The 18,686-nt window shown below is 41.0% G+C and overlaps 1 protein-coding gene across 1 annotated transcript in view; it reads right to left on the bottom strand.

Moving 5' to 3' along the window:
* The window catches only part of LOC136151183 (DLA class II histocompatibility antigen, DR-1 beta chain-like), a 36,241-nt gene that overhangs the window by 16,443 nt on the left and 1,112 nt on the right, over positions 1-18,686 (bottom strand). The window contains exons 2-4 of the mRNA XM_065912137.1: positions 10,859-11,128; positions 8,552-8,833; positions 5,285-5,395 (exon numbers count right to left, since the gene is read on the bottom strand). Of these exons, the coding sequence (XP_065768209.1) occupies positions 5,285-5,395; positions 8,552-8,833; positions 10,859-11,128 (663 nt within the window). The remainder of the gene's footprint in view (positions 1-5,284; positions 5,396-8,551; positions 8,834-10,858; positions 11,129-18,686) is intronic.

Raw genomic sequence — 18,686 nt, 5'->3', positions numbered from 1 at the left:
GTCAGTTCAGTTCAGTTCAGTCGCTCAGTCATGTCTGAGTCTTTGCAACCCCATGAACTGCACCACACGACGCCTCCCGGTCCAACACCAACTCCCGGAACCCACCCAAACTATGTCCATTGAGTCAGTGATGTCATCCAACCATCTCATCCTCTGTCGCCCCCTTCTCCTCCTGCCTTCAATCTTTCCCAGCATCAGGGTCTTTTCAAATGAGTCAGCTCTTCGCATCATGTGGCCAAAGTATTGGAGTTTCAGCTTCAACATCAAACCCTCCAATGAACACTCAGGACTGATCTCCTTTAGGATGGAGTGACTGAATCTCCTTGCAGTCCAAGGGACGCTCAAGAGTCTTCTCCAACACCACAGTTCAGAAGCATCAATTCTTCGGCACTCTGCTTTCCAAGTCTCACATCCAAACTTGACCACTGGAAAAACCATAGCCTTGACTAGACAGATTTGACTTTTATAGACGGTTCATGTACAATCCTATGACAATTAGTCTTTTGTGTTTGACTTATTTCCCTGATAATAGCTCAGTTGGTAAAGAATCCTCCTGCAATGCAGGAGACCCTGGTTCTATTCCTGGGTCAGAAGATCCCCTGGAGAATGGAAAGGCTACCCACTCCAGTATCCTGGCCTGGAGAATTCCATGGACTATACACTCCATGGGGTCACAAAGAGTTGGACACAACTGAACAACGTTCACTTATTTCCCTTAGGATATTTTTGAAGGTCATCCATTTTACAGCATGTATCATAAGTTCTTTTAGATGTTTTTCACTTGTTCCTTTTTTATTGCTAAATAGTTTTCCATTGCATAGATACAATGCATTTTCTAAGATTGTTTCCAGTTTTGTGTTATAACTACTAATATTGTTATGAACAATTTCGTGTGTGTGTGTGTGTGTGTGTATAAAGTATCCATTTTGTTTGAAGGAATGAGTTTGGGTTATTCTTGACAAACAACTTGAAACTCTCTGTATTAATCTAAACCTCAAATGTCCAGGGATCTAATTCTGGACTCATATAACAAATAATAGGGCTTCCAAGGTGGCACAGTGGTAAAGAATCTGCCTACCAATGCAGGAGATGCAAGAGATTGGTGTTCAATCTCTGAATCCTCCTCAAGAAGATCCCCTGGAGTAGGAAATGGCAACCCACTCCAGTACTCTTGCTTGGAAAATTCCATGGACAGAGTAGTCTGGTGGGCTAGAGTCCCTGGGGTCACAAGGAGTCAGACATGACTGAGCAACGGAGCACACATGCATAACAAATAATAAATCAATGCAAAAAAGTGCTTAATAAAATAAATGTATAATAGATTTTAGCATTTTAAAAAGTAATTCCTCATTACGTGTCCTTTAAAAAAAAATTCTCCCCAAAATATAGTTTTCCTCATAAAATTAAGAGCCAGCATATACTCTAAAATCAAACAAGCAATCCTGCTTATTTGCTTTTGGGGTGGAAGGAAGTGGCTTATGGCTGGTACTTAAGTCTCAGTGCTAAAAAAAAAAAAAAAAAAAAAATCCTTGAAATGACACTGCTATTTAAATACCTATCATCCTTCATGAGGCAGTTACAAAAAATATAGTTGAATAGTACCAGACACTGCGTTTCCATATGGTAAAACCATCCTCCTCACCTCATGGAACATTTCTTTCTCTTAAAAAAGAAAGATAATTTTAAACCTCTCCTTCCCTTGTGCATCAGAGGAGGCAGGCCCACGTCACAAAGGGTGAAACGTGATTTATGTGAGCTGCCATCATCATCCATGATCCTCCTAATGTGTGAGGAAGTGGGTCTGCTGGGAACACCAAGGGAAAAGTTTGGTTGCTTCTCATAAAACCACATGAGAAGCAACAGTTCTCTTTTCCTGGCTTTCAGATCATTGTTGATGCCATTGGCCTGATAAATTGACCAATTCTGGAAATTCCCTACCTTGGTCTATCCGTTATGTGAGATAATAAGCTAAAGTAAAGTAAAGTTAATTAGATTGGATTCTTCTGCTTCTAGTAGCAGAAAGTGTCTTCATAGATATATTCATACTATAAACTTTAGTTCTACCTTGTAATTTCACACCACAGGTCTCAAACAAAATGAAACACTTATTTATTCAAATCAGAGAACAAAATGACAATGAAGTTACAACCTTGGGATCAAATAAAATTTATCCCAACTGTATGCATATGGCAGACATGATTTATCAAATCTCTACAGGATGATGACCTGTTTCACACAGATAACACATAGTGTAATTAACATACGCAAAACAAACTTTGAATTTGCTTGAAAATAATAGATGTGCAAGACTGTGAAGAATTCAACAATTACTTTGAAATAAACTTCTGAATCTATTACCTACTGTTTTGATTTAATTTGCGTTTGAAATGGAATGGGCTTCCCTGATGGCTCAATGGGTAAAGAACCCGCATGCAAGGCACGAGACGCAGGAGACGTGGGTTTAATCCCTGGATCTGGAAAATCCACTGGAGGAGGAAATGGCAACCCGCTCCAGTATTCTTGCCTGGAAAACATGGACAGAGGAGCCTGGCAAGCTACAGTCAATGGGGTCACAAAGACTTGGATACGAGTGAGCATACACATTGACTTCAGATGGAATACAATAGCAGAACCCACCATCCTCTTTTTTTTTTTTTTTTTTTAATTTTTCAGTGGGTTTTGTCATACATTGATATGAATCAGCCATAGAGTTACACGTATTCCCCATCCCGGTCCCCCATCCCACCTCCCTCTCCACCCGATTGCTCTGGGTCTTCCCAGCCCACCAGGAGACACATGCACCCCAATGTTCACCATCTTCTTAAGCAATTTAATTGCCTAAACCTGAGCTAGGAGAAAGGTCTTAATTCCTTCTATCATGGTGGTTCCTTGAGCTAGGAGAAACCCCCATGGTTTCTGGGCTTATCCAACTCTTTTATATTATTAAAGTCTTTGGAACTTAAAACTATATACTTACTTACAATTATAGTTCAACAATCTTTTATGCAAGGGTCAAAAAAATTTTTATTTACTTTTCTAGCTTGCTTTCTATCATATAATTTTCATCAAATCTGTTTGAATCATTCCAGTTTGCTTTTAGTTTTAAGCATCACTTTGTTAAACTTTTAATTTAAACTTATTTTTATTACATAGAATATTTGAATGTTCCTCTAGTTAAAACTATTAAATGAAATAAATTCAAAAAAGTCTGACTTTCATATTTGTCCCCTTTAATCTATTCTCTCATTTGCCCAAAAGATAGTAATTTTTTTAAAGTTCTGCCATTGTTTCTATTTACAAATGTAAGTAGATGATAGATAGATATTCTCCTCCTCCATCTTAATTTTTAAAATGTTATATACTGTACAAATCTCCTAAACCTATTGAAAGTACATTTTGGGAATTATTCTAGAGTAGAGAGTCTCATTTTTCTTCCAGTTGTAGGATGTTTTTTTGTTTGGATGAACATCCCTGTATTCATAAATTTTCTTTTGTTTTTTAGAATTGTCTCTGATTTCTGCTAAGATAAGATCCATACTGGATTTTCCTGAAACAGGCAACAATTTATCACACACTCTGGGGGGACTCAGAAATCCATCTTTTCCACTAGAGTTGTGGCGTTGTCTTAGTGGCCTTCTGAAACCTACTTACAGGGAAGAATGCACCCCAGCCAAAGCATCAGCATGTCACTGATGTTTATCTGAGAGACAGAAAAAGATTTAAATATTGAAGCCCACTATTAGTCTAATTAAAGAGGAGTTCAAGGAGTGAACTAACCCAGGATTAGATACTTTGTTTAAAAATCATGGCAAAGGAGAAAAAAAACCAAAAATATACTTTTTATAACTTTTAAATAATAGCAGATTACTAGAAAGTGTGTTTATCTTTGAGGTTGTAAAGATGTAGGAAATCACCACGATGGAGGGAATTAAGGCCTTTCTTCTAGCTCAGGAAAACATGCCTAATGACAGAATGCAGAAAACTCAAGGAAAAAACAGGGAAGGGAGCAAGGAAACCTCCAGATCCACAAATGACCAAATTTAGGAATATATAGGAAATAATAACCATTATTGTTTTGTGATGCCACCCTCCACTTCTGTTTTCTTTCTACTTCTTTCCTTGAAACTGTATAAAGCAGATGATTGCCAGTCCATATTTATTTGAGATAAAAAGTTATATAATCATACGGACAGGAGATGAGATCAGAGGCAAAGGAGGTACTAAAGGTTGAAAACAAAGGGGACCAGGAAAGAATGAAGATAAGGTATGGTGATCAATACTGAGAACGTCCAGGTCAAACGTGGGGGCCATGGAAACCAGCAAGAAGGACATTTTCTGCAGAGTCACTCAACCAGGAGCACACAAGATCCTGAGAAGCACTCTTGTTGTGGAGGAATAGGAGCCAAGCAGGAGACTTTTTCAGACTGTGAAGAAGCTGGGACAGAAGGTTCTTTGAGTGTCACCATCTTCACTTCAGCTCAGGGGTCCTGCAGGAAACAGAGGACAGTGTCATTTCCAGTCTTACTTTACAAGCAGCTTTCCCCCTTGTCTCTGCCTCTCAGAGCCTCCTGTTAAAGTTTGCAGTAAGAAAGGGAAAAATTCTTAAGTCTCCTCGAGCCAAAGCCACTTTAGAGTTCAAGCCTTCTGTTTAGTGGACAGAAGAAGCTTCAGTGTAAACTGCGTGGTCAGAAGTCAGATTCACAGTCTTTCTCATTATTTCTGTCTCCTCTCTCATCACCTCTACCTTCTGCTCTAGGAGACTAAATACGATTCTAAAAGAGAGTTAAAGAGCATTACCTGCAGGCTGAAGTGCAGAGTGTCCTGGGAAAGAGGAAGAAAGACATGTACTTAAAAGATGTGGAGGTAAATCCATCCCCATACACAATGTTCCTGGACCCAGAGCACTTTCTAAGATTTCTCTCACACTATGGCCCACATCACACAGGATGCCAAGATGGAAAGGAGAGGAGACACAAAGAGCATGAAGCGTCTCTCACCCAAACCCAGTGTAATTTCATCAGCCTTAGTGTCTCTTCCTGCATTTGCCCCAGGATCTCCACCCCAAATTTCATGTGTGTTAACCTTTTTCTTATCTTTACAGGCCGTCACCTTTCATGTTTCAACCACAGCTAACCATGGACTGTCAATTTCTGGATTTTCAGGAAATTTGAGGTCAACTAGGTAATGAGAGACTTCATACAGGGTCACTGAACTACCCCAAGCAAAGTCATATTTCTTCTCCCAAAAGCCTGTGAGGAGAATCATCTGCCAACTGGCTCCTCACCTTTCTTACTCCTGAAGTGGATGGACAGCCCCACGCCAAGGAAGAGCAGACCCAGAGCAAAGCCTCCGATTCCACTCATCAGCTTCCTCTGAGCAGAGTCAGACTGTGCTCCTGAGAAAAGAAGCTAATTTTAGTCATTTTTATCCCAAATACAACTTCTCTATTTCAATCTCTAAGACTGATAATTTTTTTTAATTTTTTTTTATTAGTTGGAGGCTAATTACTTCACAACATTGCAGTGGGTTTTGTCATACATTGACATGAATCAGCCATAGAGTTACACGTATTCCCCATCCTGATTCCCCCTCCCACCTCCTTCTCCACCCGACTCCTCTGTGTCCTCCCAGTGCACCAGGCCCGAGCACTTGTCTCATGCATCCCACCTGGGCTGGTGATCTGTTTCACCATAGATAATATACATGCTGTTCTTTCGAAACATCCCACCCTCACCTTCTCCCACAGAGTTCAAAAGTTTGTTCTGTACTTCTGTGTCTCTTTTTCTGTTTTGCATATAGGGTTATCTTACCATCTTTCTAAATTCCATATATATGTGTTAGTATGCTGTAATGTTCTTTATCTTTCTGGCTTACTTCACTCTGTATAATGGGCTCCAGTTTCATCCATCTCATTAGAACTGATTCAAATGAATTCTTTTTAACAGCTGAGTAATATTCCATGGTGTATATGTACCACAGCTTTCTTATCCATTCATCTGCTGATGGGCATCTAGGCTGCTTCCATGTCCTGGCTATTATAAACAGTGCTGTGATGAACATTGGGGTGCACGTGTCTCTTTCAGATCTGGTTTCCTCAGTGTGTATGCCCAGAAGTGGTATTGCTGGGTCATATGGCAGTTCTATTTCCAGTTTTTTAAGAAATCTCCACACTGTTTTCCTTAGTGGCTGTACTAGTTTGCATTCCCACCAATAGTGTAAGAGGGTTCCCTTTTCTCCACACCCTCTCCAGCATTTATTGCTTGTAGACTTTTGGATAGCAGCCATCCTGACTGGCGTGTAATGGTACCTCATTGTGGTTTTGATTTGCATTTCTCTGATAATGAGTGATGTTGAGCATCTTTTCATGTGTTTGTTAGCCATCTGTATGTCTTCTTTGGAGAAATGTCTGTTTAGTTCTTTGGCCCATTTTTTGATTGGGTCATTTATTTTTCTGGAATTGAGTTGCAGGAGTTGCTTGTATATTTTTGAGATTAATCCTTTGTCTGTTGCTTCATTTGCTATTATTTTCTCCCAATCTGAGGGCTGTCAATGGAACAGAATAGAAAGCCCAGAGATAAATCCACGAACCTATGGACACCTTATCTTTGACAAAGGAGGCAAGGATATACAATGGAAAAAAGACAACCTCTTTAACAAGTGGTGCTGGGAAAACTGGTCAACCACTTGTAAAAGAATGAAACTAGAACACTTTCTAACACCATACACAAAAATAAACTCAAAATGGATTAAAGATCTAAATGTAAGACCAGAAACTATAAAACTCCTAGAGGAGAACATAGGCAAAACACTCTCCGACATAAAACTCAGCAAGATCCTCTATGACCTACCTCCCAGAATATTGGAAATAAAAGCAAAACTAAACAAATGGGACCTAGTGAAACTTAAAAGCTTTTGCACTACAAAGGAAACTATAAGTAAGGTGAAAAGACTGAGAATTTTTTAATGTATTTTTTTTTTAGCTGAAGGATGATTGCTTTACAGAATTGTGATGGTTTCTAACAAATGTCAACATAAATCAGTCATAGGTATACATATGTCCCCTCCCCATTGAACCTCCAGCCCGTCTCCCTCCCCATCCCACCCCTCTAGGTTACAGAGCCCCTGTTGAGTTCCCTGAGTGGTACAGCTATCTGTTTTACATATGGTAATGTAAGTTTCCATGTTACTCTCTCCATACATCTCACTCTGTCCTTCCTTCCCCATTCCGTGTCCATATAAGTCTGTTCTCTATGTATGTGTCTCTACTGCTGCCCTGCAGAAAGTTTCATCAGTACCATCTTTCTAGATTCCATATATATGTTAGTGTACAATATTTATCTTTCTCTTTCTGACCTACTTCACTCTGTATACTAGGTTCTAGGTTTATCACCTCATTAGAACTGACTCAAAGGTGTTACTTTATATGATTGAGTAATATTACATTGTATATATATACCACAGCTTTTTTACCCATTTATCTTGCTTCCATGTTCTAGCTATTGTAAATAGTGCTGCAATGAACATTGGGGTACATGTGTCTTTTTAATTTTGGTTTCTTCAGGGTATATGCCTAGCAGTGGGATAGCTCGGTCATATGGTGGTTTTATTTCTAGTTTTTTAAGGAATCTCCATACCACCTTCCAAAGTGGCTGCATAAGATTGAAAATTTTTTATTAAACTTTTTATTTTGTATTGGAGTATGGCCAATTAACAATATTGTGACGGTTTCAGGCAGACAGCAAAGGAACTAAGCCAGACATATAAGAGTTGGACATGAGTTAACGACTAAACAATAACAATTCTCCCCTAAACTCCCCTCCCATCCAGGCTGCTACATAACATTGAGCAGACCTACTAAAATACCGAGAGTTTTGAGAAGGGGGAAAGAAGGCTGCCCTGGAAGAACTAGAATAACTGGCAATTCCTACAAAAATTTGTTTTAAAAATCACAGAATAGCTTCAAGATTCAGGCACTGAACTCATTTAAACATTGTAGTCCTGATATAAGGCCACAGGACTTCAATATTTGATAGGTGAGAAATCTGGAACTGAATGAGGTTAAACACCTTGTATATGGTGACAGAGCTAATAAAGGGCATAGCTGAGGTTGAACTCCACTCATGTCAGGAAGGTTTCTACACTGTAAAGGATGCACCTCTTCTCAGATCACAGTGAACAACTCAGAGCAACAGTGTCCGAAGCATAAGCCCAGCCTGAGGGAAGAGACTAGTACCCAGGTCACAGGGTAACCATGACTTGAGGTTCATGGAGGTTTAGAATAGGGACATCTCTTTTCTCCTTGTCAGGCAGAAGTGCCTCCTGGGCAGGGTGGGGCATGTAGGTATTTGGAGAAAATATCCCAGGATATCTGTAAACTATCAGAGGATTTCTATCACAGGATAAAGGACTCCCCCAATAACCTCAGCCAAAGGACAGGAGAACAAGGAGCAAATGAACCCATGGTGTAGGAAGAGAGGGCACCTGGCACTCAGGAGTAAGCAAGCTCCCTCCTTGGTGGGTGAGGAACTTATGAAATCAGAAAGCTTCTCACTCCATTCCACTGTGATAGGGCTCTTCTGGCTGGGGTGCTCCACTTGGCAGGTGTAGACCTCTACACTCTGAGGAACTGTTTCAAGCATCACCATGGTCTGGAAGGTCCAGTCTCCATTAGGGATCAGGCCTGTGGAGATCACCCCAGCCTCCTCTTCATGGCCGTTCTGGAACCACCTGACTTCAATGTGTCCTGGGTAGAAACCGTTCACAGAGCAGACCAGGAGGTTGTGGTGCTGCAGGGGCTGGGTCTTTGCAGGATACACAGTCACTGTAGGCTCCACTAGGAGAGAAAAGGTGGAGGGAATTAGTGAGCAAGACAAAGAGTCTCCCTGATTGGCTGCCTTTCTAAACCAATCACCTGAGCAGACTGCAGTCTCAGGTAGGCCAGACTGGCCATTTGGCCCAACTTTAGGAGCTAGTACTGTGAGCCTTAACTTTAATCCTTACAGCACTGGCCTGTTAGATTTGAAAGATATTGAAAAAATATGTGTGTGTGTTTCACAGTGTGAATAGTAATTCATTGTTGGACTGAAGCATTTACAAATCTTTCAATGCATACAGTGTATTGATTCAAAGCATGATTTCTGAAGCCACACAGCCTGGGTTCACATCCAGGCTCTTCCTTTCAGTGATTGGGAGAATTTTTACATTTCTATGTGCCTTGGCTTTCTATCTATAAAAGGGGATAATTATCCTAATTTACCTCTCAGTGCTATGTGAGGATTAATGCATGTAAGTTATATAAAATAATAACTGGAATTTAGTCTTCAATATATGTCAGCTATTATTATCCTTGTTAACTGAAGAGAAAATATGAGTCAAAGTGTTGATAAATTAGGGAACAGCAGTGGGGTAGGTGTGGATATAGAGCATGAAGTCTTGGGAAAGCTGTTTCCAGGCACTCACACCTTAGAACACCTCAAAATGGTTCCACCCTGGGAAGAAGGAAAGACACAGGTGATTCTCTAAGTCTATGAGTTGAATCCCAAGAAAAACTTGAGTCCTGAAGGAAAGGTAAAGCAGGAAGGAAAGTCACTAATTAAAAAAAAAAAAAAATTCTTCGACTTTCCTGGGGGTCCAGTGGTTAAGAATCCACCTGCCAATGCAGGGACACAAATTCAATTCCTGATCTGGGAAGATCTCACATGCTTCAAGGAAGCTAAACCTCTGCCACAACTACTGAGCCCACATGCTGCAACTACTGAAGATCTCACACCCTAGAACCCATGCCCTGCAACAAGAGAAGCCACTGCAATGAGAAGCCCATGCACTGCAACTAGAAAGTAGTCTTTGTTCGCTGCAACTAGAGAAAGCTTGCATGCAGTAAGGAAAACCCAGCACAGCCAAAAGTTAATTAATCTTAAAAGAGTAAAAAACTTAAAAAATTTCTTATAATTGTGTAACCCCAGAACCAGCTCCAAACTGGCCTTATTCTGTTTCAAGCAAGATACTGAGTTGCTTTTCAGAGGCGAAAGAACAAAACCATGAGTCGTGCAGCTGAAGTATGAACAAAGGTGAGAATTTGAACCCAGAACCAAAGTTTCTCCCTGACCACAGAAGCAAAAGACTCAGACATGAAGCAAAGGGTCCATCATCCAGGAAGATGAGGTTCTGAAGCTCCCGTACCACAGCTTACCATGAATGTCCAAGTTCCAGAGCCCTTTGTTGGGTAGCACAATCATAGATACTTCAATGCCCTCCCCTCCTCTCTAACCACCTACAGTGTTAGTCACTCAGTCGTGTCCAGCTTTTTGTGACCCCATGGACTGTAGCCTGCCAGGCTTCTCTGTTCATGGAATTCTACAGGCAAGGATACCGGAGTGAGTAGACAGGGGATCTTCCCCAGCCAGGGATCAAACCCAGGTCTCCTGCATTGCAGGCAGATTCTTTATGTCTGAGCCACGAGGAAAGCCTACCTACCTATCCCAGTCAGCATTCCTCCATATCCCTTTCCCCTTTCTGCCACCTCACTTCTGCCACAGTCTGCTACCATCTTTCCTTCCTGCATCCCCTTTCCGGTCCTCTCAGATCCTCGGGGCCTTCCCCCACCACATGCTCCTTCCCCTCTCACAATCACACACTGACAAAATCACACACTGTCTCCCGACAGCGGGTGAGACTCCCAGTCTCATCCTCTCACAGCAACTTTCCTAACTTGAACTTTCTCACAATCCAACACTCACCTGGACTCAGCCTCTGTCTCTGTCTGTCTCTTTCTCTCACACACACAACCCTGCACACACGCATGCACGCACACACACACGTACACACAACCTCCCCGAGGCCACCCACCTGCCTCTCTCACCTCGGCGCTGCCTCATGAAGCTACCAACGCCCAAGTAGTTGGATCTGCACACCGTGTCCACCTTGGCCCGCATCTGCTCCATGAAGTCCTTTTGCCGGTTCCAGTACTCCGCGTCCGGCCTCCCCAGCTCCGTCACGGCCGTGAACTCCCCCACATCGCTGTCGAAGTGCACATCCTCCTCCGTGTTGTAGATGTATCTGGCAAAGAATCGCATGCTCTCCAACCCATTGGAGAAACGACACTCACACTTAAACTGATGCATGAAAAACGCTGTGAAGACGAGAAAGATCTGATCACTGGGCGAGCTCCTGGAAATGACTGACAGCAACGCCCACCAATGGGCGGGGGAGAAGGGGGTCGCTAGGAGAGGAGGGAGCACTAGTAACTCCTTCGTTGGCTCCACTGGCAGCCCCAACTACCAGCACTCATGGTTCACCTTTCTTTTTCTTTTTTTTATTCTAAAAGATAATTTGTTTATTAATGTCTTTTTTATTTGTTTTCATTTATTTTTATTAGTTGTAGGCTAATTACTTTACAATATTGTAGTGGTTTTTGCCATACATTGACATGAATCAGCCATGGATTTACATGTGTTGCCCATCCAGATCACCCCTCCCACCTCCCTCCCCATCCCTTCCCTCTGGGTTTTCCCAGTGCACCAGCCCTGAGCACTTGTCTCATGCATCCAACCTGGGCTGGTGGTCTGTTTCACACTTGATAGTATACATGTTTCAATGCTATTCCCTCAGATCATCCCACCCTTGCCTTCTCCCACAGAGTCCAAAAGTCTGTTTTATACATCTGTGTATCTTTTTCTGTCTTGCATATAGGGTTATCATTACCATATTTTTAAATTCCATATATATGCATTAGTATACTGTATTGGTGTTTATCTTTCTGGCTTACGTCACTCTGTATAATGAGCTCCAGTTTAATCTATCTCATTAGAACTGATTCAAATGTATACTTTTTAATGGCTGAATAATATTCCATTGTGTATATGTACCATAGCTAGCTTATCCATTCGTCTGCTGATGGGCATCTAGGTTGCTTCCATGCCCTGGCTATTATAAACAGTGCTGTGATGAACATTAGGGTACACGTGTCTCTTTCAGATCTGGTTTCCTCGGTGTGTATGCCCAGAAGTGGGATTGCTGGGTCATATGGCAGTTCTATTTCGTTTTTTAAGGAATCTCCACACTGTTCTCCATGGTGGCTGTACTAGTTTGCATTCCCACCAACAGTGTAAGAGGGTTCCCTTTGCTCCACAACTCCTCCAGCATTTGCTGCTTGTAGACTTTTGGATAGCAGCCATTCTGACTGGCATGTAATGGTACCTCATTGTGGCTTTGATTTGCATTTCTCTGATAATGAGCGATGTTGAGCATCTTTTCATGTGTTTGTTAGCCATCTGTATGCCTTCTTTGGAGAAATGTCTGTTTAGCTCTTTGGCCCATTTCTTGATTGGATCATTTATTTTTCTGGAATTGAGCTTCAGGAGTTGCTTGTATATTTTTGAGATTAATCCTTTGTCTGTTGCTTCATTTGCTATTATTTTCTCCCAATCTGAGGGCTGTCTTTTCACCTTGCTTATAGTGTCCTTTGTTGTGCAAAACTTTTAAGTTTCATTAGGTCCCATTTGTTTATTTTTGCTTTTATTTCCAATATCCTGGGAGGTGGGTCATAGAGGGTCTTGCTGTGATTTGTGTCAGAGAGTGTTTTGCCTATGTTCTCCTCTAGGAGTTTTATAGTTTCTGGTCTTACATTTAGATCTCTAATCCATTTGAGTTTATTTTTGTGGATGGTGTTAGAAAGTGTTCTAGTTTCATTCTTTTACAAGTGGTTGACCAGTTTCCCCAGCACCATTTGTTAAAGAGGTTTTCTTTTTTCCATTGTATATTCTTGCTTCCTTTGTCAAAGATAAGTTGTCCATAGGTACGTGGATTTATCTCTGTGCTTTCTATTTTGTTCCATTGATCTATATTTCTGTCTTTGTGCCAGTACCATATTATCTTGATGACTGTGGTTTTGTAGTAGAGCCTGAAGTCAGGCAGGTTGATTCCTCCAGTTCCATTCTTCTTTCTCAAGATTGCTTTGGCTATTTAAGGTTTTTTGTATTTCCATAAAAATTGTGAAATTATTTGTTCTAGTTCTGTGAAAAATACTGTTGGTAGCTTGATACGGATTGCAATGAATCTATAGATTGCTTTGGTTAGTATACTCATTTTCACAATATTGATTCTTCCAATCCATGAACACGGTATATATCTCCATCTATTTGTGTCCTCTTTGATTTCTTTCATCATAGTTTTATAGTTTTCTGTATAAAGTCTTTTGTTTCTTTAGGTAGATATATTCCTAAGTATTTTATTCTTTTTGTTGCAATGGTGAATGGTATTGTTTCCTTAATTTCTCTTTCTGTTTTCTCATTGTTAGTGTATAGGAATGCAAGGGATTTCTGTATCTTTCATCTGCAGGGTCAGGCCAGACCATGGTGGGCAGGGAAGACCCCTCCAATTCTAAGCCATGTGGGATGCAATCAGCTCTGCACTTGGCTGAAGACTTCCAAGCCTTACCTGGGCCAGGATTTACCCATTACTTCCACCTCCTGAATGCTTTCACCAGAAAAACACTCACTGCTCCTTCCTTTCATCCCACAGCCCTTCAGCAGTTCCTGAGACACTTCCTTACCTGGTGCTGACCTTGTGCCAGGCCTGTGCTACTGCCCCTGGGAATCCAAAGAAGGAAAAACAAACCTCTCCCTTACTTTGTCTAGGCACATAACATTTAGTGAAAGTGATGTACAAAACCCAACCACACAAGAGTTAATTACACAGGAGTCAGAAATGTCAGAAGAAAAGTGTGGAGTTCTAGAAGAGAGAATAATTACATTAGGGTGGCAGAGAAGTTGTCTCGAATGATAGTTAAGATGTGACATGACACAAATTTGTAAATCAACTATAAAAGTGAAAGTCACTCAGTCAGGTCCGACTCTTTGCAACCCCATAGACTATAGCCTAACCTCATTTTGAATATAAAAACAAACATTTGATACAATGTGTGTGAGCTCAGTCTCTTCAGTCCTATCTGATTCTTTGTGACTCTATGGACTGTAGCCCACCAGGCTCCTCTGCCCATGGAATTCTCTAGGCAAGAATATTGGAATAGGTAGTCATTCCCTTCTCCAGAGGATCATCCCAACCTAGGGATTGAACCCAGGTCTCCCACATTACAGGCAGATTCTTCACCAGCTGAACCACCAGGGAAGCCCATAATCAACTATACTTCAGTTTTGTTTTGTTTTGTTTTTTTAAAGATGCGACATGAAAGGTTAGGTTTACATGGGCTGAGGGCAAGAAGTGTATGTATGTCTGGGAGGAAAAGGAGGCATATTTAAGGTAAAGGTAGTAATGTGTGTAAAAGCTTGAAAGAGATGATGAGTTTCTGCAGGAATCCAGAGGAAATCTTCTCACTAAAAGCACAGAGAGTGAGGAAGCAAGGTGAAAGTTTCCACTGGAAAAATCACAGAAGGCAAGTTCTTAAAACTCTTATAGCTGATGTTAGGGTTTTGAATTTATGCTACATGGGAAACTTTTGAAGAGTTTTAAGGAAATTAAAACCACGACCCCAATATACTTATACCTTTCCTTTTTGGCATTTACAAATCCAGATAACTCTGAAAACCAATTTATTTTTCAAATTTGGTGACAGAACTCACTTGTCAAATCTGACCTGATGAGATAAGAGATCAAATATGTCTCTTAGGTGAAGGGGGCTATTCTGCACATTGTAGGCTGTCTACCAGCAACTCTGGCCTCTACTCACTTGATGTCAGAAGAAACCCTCAGTGTAACAACCAAAAATGGCTCTTAGCTCAGTTCAGTTGCTCAGTCATGTCTGACTATTTGTGACCCCATGGACTTCAGCACACCAGGCTCCCCTGTCCATCACCAACTCCTGGAACTTGCTCAAACTCATGTCCATCACATTGGTGATGGCATCCCACCATCTCATCCTCTGTCATCCCCTTCTCTTCTCACCTTCAATCTTTCCCAGCATCAGGGTCTTTTCCAATGAGTCAGTTCTTCGCATCAGGTGACCAAAGTATTGGGGTTTCAGCTTCAGTCTCAGTCCTTCCAATGAGTATTCAGAACTGATTTTCTTTAGCAGGGACTGGTTGGATCTCCTTGTAGTCCAAGGGACTCTCAAGAGTCTTCTCCAATACCACAGTTCAAAAGCATCAATTCTTCAGCGCTCAGCTTTCTTTATAGTCCAACTCTCACATCCATACATTACTACTGGAAAAACCATATATTTGACTAGATGGACCTTTGTTGACAATGTGATGTCTCTGCTTTTTAATATGCAGTCTAGGTTGGTTATAGCTTTTCTTCTAAGAAGCAAGCATCTTTTAATTTCATGACGGCACTTACCATCTGCAGTGATTTTGGAGCCCCCCAAAATAAAGTCTGTCACTGTTTCCATTGTTTCCCTATCTATTTGCCATGAAGTGATGGCACTGGATTCCATGATCTTAGTTTTCTGAATATTGAGCTTTAAGCCAACTTTTTCACTCTCCTCTTTCACTTTTATCAAGAGTCTCTTTAGTTCTTCACTTTCTGCCATGAGGTGGTGTCATCTGCATATCTAATGTTATTGATATTTCTCCCAGCAATCTTGATTCCAACTTGTGCTTCATCCAGCCTGGCATTTTGCATGATGTACTCTGCATATAAGTTAAATAAGCAGGGTGACAATATACAGCCTTGACGTACTCCTTTCCTTATTTGGAACCAGTCTGTTGTTCCATGTCCAGTTCTAACTGTTGCTTCTTGACCTCCATACAGATTTCTCAGGAGGCAGATCAAGTGGTCTGTTATCCCCATCTCTTGAAGACTTTTCCACAGTTTGTTGTGATCCACACAGTTATAGGCTTTGGCATAGTCAATAAAGAAAAAGTAGATGTTTTTCTGGAACTTATCCAATGGATGTTGGCAATTTGATCTCTGGTTCCTCTGTTTTTTCTAAATCCAGCTTGTACATCTGAAAGTTCGCGGTTCACATACCATTGAAACCTCACTTGGAGAATTTTGAGCATTACTTTGCTAGTGTGTGAAATGAGTGCAATTGTGTGGTAGTTTGAACATTCTTTGCCATTGCCTTTCTTTGGGATTGGAATGAAAACTGACCTTTTCCAGTTCTGTGGCCACTGCTGAGTTTTCCAAATTTGCTGATATTTTGAGTTCAGTACTTTCACAGCATCATCTTTTAGGATTTGAAATGGCTCAACTGGAATTCCATCACCTCCACTAACTTTGTTCGCAGTGATGTTTCCTAAGGTCCACTTGACTTTGCATTCCAGGATTCTGGCTCTTGGTGAGTGATCACACCATCGTAGTTATCTGGATCTTGAAGATCTTTTTTGTATAACTCTTCTGTGTATTCTTGCCACCTCGTCTTAATATTGTCTGCTTCTGCTTCTGGCTCTAGATATTGCCAAATACTCGGGGTCAAGGAGTTGGGGGAAGGGTTGGTGATCTGTCACTGGATTATTTCAACTAGTATAAACCATCTGAAAATCTGTGGTCAAAAGCCACTGTTAATTATGGAGTACTGAGAATTACATTAAAAGTTTTGCCAATATTGTATCTGTTGAAAATCTTGTTCCTATATGAAATTTCTATTTTTCAAGAATCCACTCCCAGTGAAGAGCTATTTTTCCAGCAAGATAAATTTGAATATGACTTACTTATTTCTTTGCCTCACCAGCTAGTTAAAAACACATAAAATTTATTCTTCACATCATCTTCCTTCTTAATTTCCCTGCCACTTGTCCATACTTATCTATATTAGTAAGCTACAACTACAGATATTTCAGTCCTATTCAAAACCCCAACTAATTCATTTCTAAGTTTGCCTTCCTACATATTAATATGAGTGTTATTGGTATTAATAATACTGAATTACTAGCCTTGGCCAGATGTAGGACTCTCATTTCTGCAGTCAAGTACCCTTAGAAAAGGAGAATATTAGAAAAAATAACATTCCCATATAGACAGCTTACAGAAAAAGAAAAGGACCCCAGACTTTGAATACAGACCTTCACTTAGAAATGACGGCAGAAAAAAGAAAGAAAGAAATGACGGCAGAGAGGAGTATGCTCTGGGTCGGACTGGGTCCACTTACTATTCAGGAATTCTCTAATACATTCTCGTCACATGACAAAGTTTGAAAAGAGCAAGTCACACAACAATCTACCCAAATCTGTTCACTTTATCTTTACTATTGTCTTTGTCACCATCACACTAAGTGAAGCCACAGTTCACCTGCCCTGTAGAATTCTACCATGTTCTTAAATGGCATCCTCGACTCCACTTGTGAACCTCTGGAGTCCAGTCTCCACGTGCTAGCTGGATTATTTTAAAAAATAAACAAACTGACTCTCCTTATGATCTCTCAGTAGTTTCACATATATTTATAAATAAAAGTCAAAGTTTGGCCCATGGGGGCTTTCCTGGTGGCTCAGTGGTGAAGAATCTGCTTGCCAGTGCAGGAGACATGGGCTCAATCCCTGATCCAGGAGGATCCCACATGTTGTGGAGCAATGAAGCCCGTGCGCCACAACTATTGATTATGTGCTCCAGAGCCCAGGAGCCGCAACTATCGAAACCCGTGTGCCCTAGAGCCTGCGCTCGCAACAGGAAAATCCACCACAATGAGCAGCCTGTGCACAACTGGAGAAAAGCACGCTCAGCAACAAAGACCCAGCATAGCCAAAGATAAATACATGAATAAATTTTTTTTTTTTAAGTTCTCATCACAGCCACCAGAGCCTAATATGATCTGGCTCCTAGTTTCCTCTCCAGGCTCATCTTATTTCACTCTCCAACCAGCTTGCTCTGCTTCAGCCGCTCTAATCTTCATTCTGTCCCTTAAACACAGCAAACATCTTTTCACACTTCGGCCTCCCCTCTGCTCCGTCTCCCTGGAGCACTTGTCCCTAAGATTCCTCACGTGTCTGATTTCTTCTCATCATTTATGTCTCAGTTGACTGTCACCTTCTCAGGGAGAGCTTCCTAGATGCTTGAACTGAAGTCAAGTAAATACAGTTCTCTCTGTTCTATAACCCTGAAGTGTTCTTTCAGCACATTTATTGCTCTCTGAAATGATTTTCCCTGTTAAATGTTTACTGAGTTGTTGTCTTCCTCTCCCGCCATCAGATAAGCTCATGACTGCAGGGGACTTTCCTAAGTTACTGAAATAGAATTCTCTGAGCCAAGAACAGAACCCAGTATATAATCATTGCTCAGAAAAAGACATTTGAGTTCAAAATGAATAAACCCAGTGTTCTGGAAATGAATCTTTGTGTGACTCCTGGAAGGCAAGAAAGAGCTCAGCTCTAAAACTCTTTTATTCTGTAGGCATATGATATCCTTTCTGTTTCCTGTGAGGTGTTCAGGCAAACTTCCTTTTGCTCCTCCTACTAGTTGGAAGAAACATTCACAAGAAAGGAAAAGGTGATTTTAAGATTCAGGGAAACGTTCATTAAGTTTCATCTCGTCCAATTGATCTGTTACAGTGCTGAGGGCTTGTGCAAATTTTTCCTCTAATGGGGATTTTTTTATAATGGTCATGGCATAGCTTGAGGAAAGAATAGGGAAGAACCAGAAAGGAGAGGACACCAAACATGACTAATTAAGGAAATTAAATGGCATTATTAGCGAACTTACAAAATTTGGGGCCAATATCTGATAGGCCAATGAGTTCGCTTGACTTGCTTCTTGACTTTCAACCCAGTAGGAAACAGCCTCACATTCTCAGGACTCTT

The sequence above is a fragment of the Muntiacus reevesi genome, chromosome 20 (assembly GCF_963930625.1).
Source record: "Muntiacus reevesi chromosome 20, mMunRee1.1, whole genome shotgun sequence".
Classification (NCBI taxonomy): domain Eukaryota; kingdom Metazoa; phylum Chordata; class Mammalia; order Artiodactyla; family Cervidae; genus Muntiacus; species Muntiacus reevesi.
The sequence above is the reverse complement of the archived record's forward strand: the minus strand, read 5'-3'. Positions and strand labels throughout refer to the sequence as shown.